At 39.7% G+C, this 2,500-nt stretch overlaps 2 protein-coding genes across 2 annotated transcripts in view; both read left to right on the plus strand.

The window, feature by feature from the left end:
* The window catches only part of LOC135115224 (putative neural-cadherin 2), a 111,466-nt gene that overhangs the window by 102,701 nt on the left and 6,265 nt on the right, over positions 1 to 2,500 (plus strand). The window lies entirely within an intron of this gene.
* Positions 74 to 2,500, plus strand: part of LOC135107506 (putative neural-cadherin 2) — a 97,053-nt gene continuing 94,626 nt past the window's right edge. The window contains exon 1 of the mRNA XM_064017458.1: positions 74 to 166. Coding sequence (XP_063873528.1) covers positions 74 to 166 — 93 coding nt within the window. The remainder of the gene's footprint in view (positions 167 to 2,500) is intronic.

The raw sequence follows: 2,500 nt of genomic DNA on the forward strand, positions 1-2,500 counted from the left end.
GTAACTGAGAGCAAAGGTAGTGTACGAGTAGTGAGGGAGGCGCATTGGAGATAAAGGCTAAGGAGGTGCTGAGATGCCTCGTCGTGAAGGGTCAGATAGAAGAGAGCAGGTGGAGAAGTTTGGTTATTTGGGCGTGGTGATTATTGCAGCTGTTCAGGAGGCGGGGGTGAGTCTTCGGATTGCAAGGAAAGCCAAAGTTTTCCCGGGGCTTAACAAGGGGCTGAAGAAAGTTGTGGGAAGAGAGGACTGGTGCTCGTAAGGAAGAAATGGGAATGATTAAGAGTTTGGCTGATCTTGTAATGTACGAGCATGTTCTGTCAGTCCGATTCTGCTGGTAATGTATGTTTTGTCTGCTTGTGGTGAGTGAAATTTAATATAGTAAGGTCTTGTAAATTTTTTGAAAGGCTTGGAGTTGTAAACATTTAGATCTTGACGAAGAAAAGAGAGTTTGTGTTTGTTATGTATATTTTGTCAAGTTTGTGGTTAATGAAATCTAATCTAGTTTAATCTAATCTACCAATTCATGTACGGCTAAGAGTTATAGGCATTAAACTCTTGACGGAAGAAAAGAAATGTTGAAGACTTTGGTTGTGATTATACTGCATGGGTTGTCTGCTTGTGGTTAATGAAACAGGGGCTACCACTTGTACAGGGACTGCCACGTGTAGCAAGGACTTCCACGTGTAGATCTGACGACTTACTGAAGCTTCCTCATTTTCTTACATTCTTTTGTTCTAATGAAATCTAATCTAATACAGTTCAATCTTCCACTTCTTGTACTACTGCGAGTTGTAGACGGTAGCCAGGCACAGACACAAAAGAACACAGTAACGCAATGGTTCCAGATTTCTTCCGTTTGCTATCCAGTTTAATTCCTTGCACAAAATGTTGTCATTATTGATACATGTGGCAGTGAGTGACACGTAGTGGACGGGTTGTGGTCAAGGTCGCTGAGTGACTGCCCTGAAGCATACCTGTCAAAATATTCTTGCCTTGCCACACAGTCAGATACATATTTCTTCTTTTTTAATACTTCATAGTAGTGTTTACTGTTTACTGTTATTAGATTTAACTTTATTACTTAACTATAATAGGTTTACTTCACAATTGTACATACGAAGACTAAGTTGATATTAATTATAATATCAGGTACCGCAATATTTTCTTGATTTCCAGAATTCCTTCCTCTTCTTCTGCCATTCCTCCACTACCTCAGAAAAAAAAAACTGTTATATTAATCCTACTAGGTAATTTATCCCGAGTTTGAGATCCATTGCAATATCGTAACCACCGCGCAACACAAACGTCAGTGTGGTCAGAATCTCATAACGAAACTGTGTCATCCACGTCACGCACTGGGTTTCGCTCCCGTCCCGCCAATGATGCATGGCTTTAGTGTGTCGCACCAAATGGGATGCATGAATATTTGTGGCGCGGCGAGGTTCGGCTATGCATTCACCATTGCCCCGCTTTGATGCTCGTAGACTAGCTTGGTCGCGCAGCACGGTCTTGATAGGTTGTTGTTGTTGTTGTTGTTGTTGTTATTATTGTTGTTGTTGTGTTCACGTTTGTCGTCGGTTTTGTGAGAGGATGGAAATAGGAAATTGAGGTGCAGTGACTGTGTAAGTTGAGAAAGGAGATTAAATATTTTAAGTTTAGATTCCTTAGAGAGACGTAGATTAAGAGGGGATCTGACAGACGCCTTAAAGTGACATGAAGGATACAACAAGAGTGACAAACAATTTCTCAAGGTCAGAAATCTGGATGGAGCAAGAAATAACGGGTACAAGCTTCGTAAAGTTAGATTTAAAGGAGAAATATGAAGAAACTGTTTATCAAATAGAGTGGAAGACAAATGGAATAGTGCAGTCAATAGGGAGCATTAAAAGAAGATTAGATGAGACAAGTTCATGGGTGAGAATGATTGGTGCATATAGGTAGGCATGTTTTAAACCGGCACCACCACGTCTGGGCCTGATGGCGTCTTGCAGCTTCTTTTCTTTACTTACTTGCCTGATTTGGCTTCACATATTAAAAGATATGGCTTAAAAAGAAAGAATGAAAGTAATGTTTGGTGAGGAGCCTTCGTCTTTACTATTAAATATCTCTTACTTAAAGATAGTGGTTTGTCGACACACACTTAAGGGTCAAAGGGTCTGTTGCTGCTTAATCTTTAGCCTTTCTCAGTGTTTAAGTGTAGAAATAAGTGAAGTTATTTTGCGGAAGGAAGTAAATTAGCGAGTGTTTATGTGGTCTGGACATGTGGAAAGAATGGGAGTAAAGAAAACAGTATTTCTTCGTCTTATTTCAGGCTATAGTGTAAGATATTTGGGGTTTTCAAGGCTTTTTTTTTTTTTTTTGATTCCATACATATTTTAACAAAGATTTATATGAGTCTGTTGTTATGGTTGTTGATGGTGGTGGTGGTGAAGGTGGTGGTGATGGTGATAATGGTTGTGTTATTGTTCTTGTTGTTCTTGCTGCTGTTGTTGTTGTTGTT

The sequence above is a fragment of the Scylla paramamosain genome, chromosome 2 (genome assembly GCF_035594125.1).
Source record: "Scylla paramamosain isolate STU-SP2022 chromosome 2, ASM3559412v1, whole genome shotgun sequence".
NCBI classification, from domain to species: domain Eukaryota; kingdom Metazoa; phylum Arthropoda; class Malacostraca; order Decapoda; family Portunidae; genus Scylla; species Scylla paramamosain.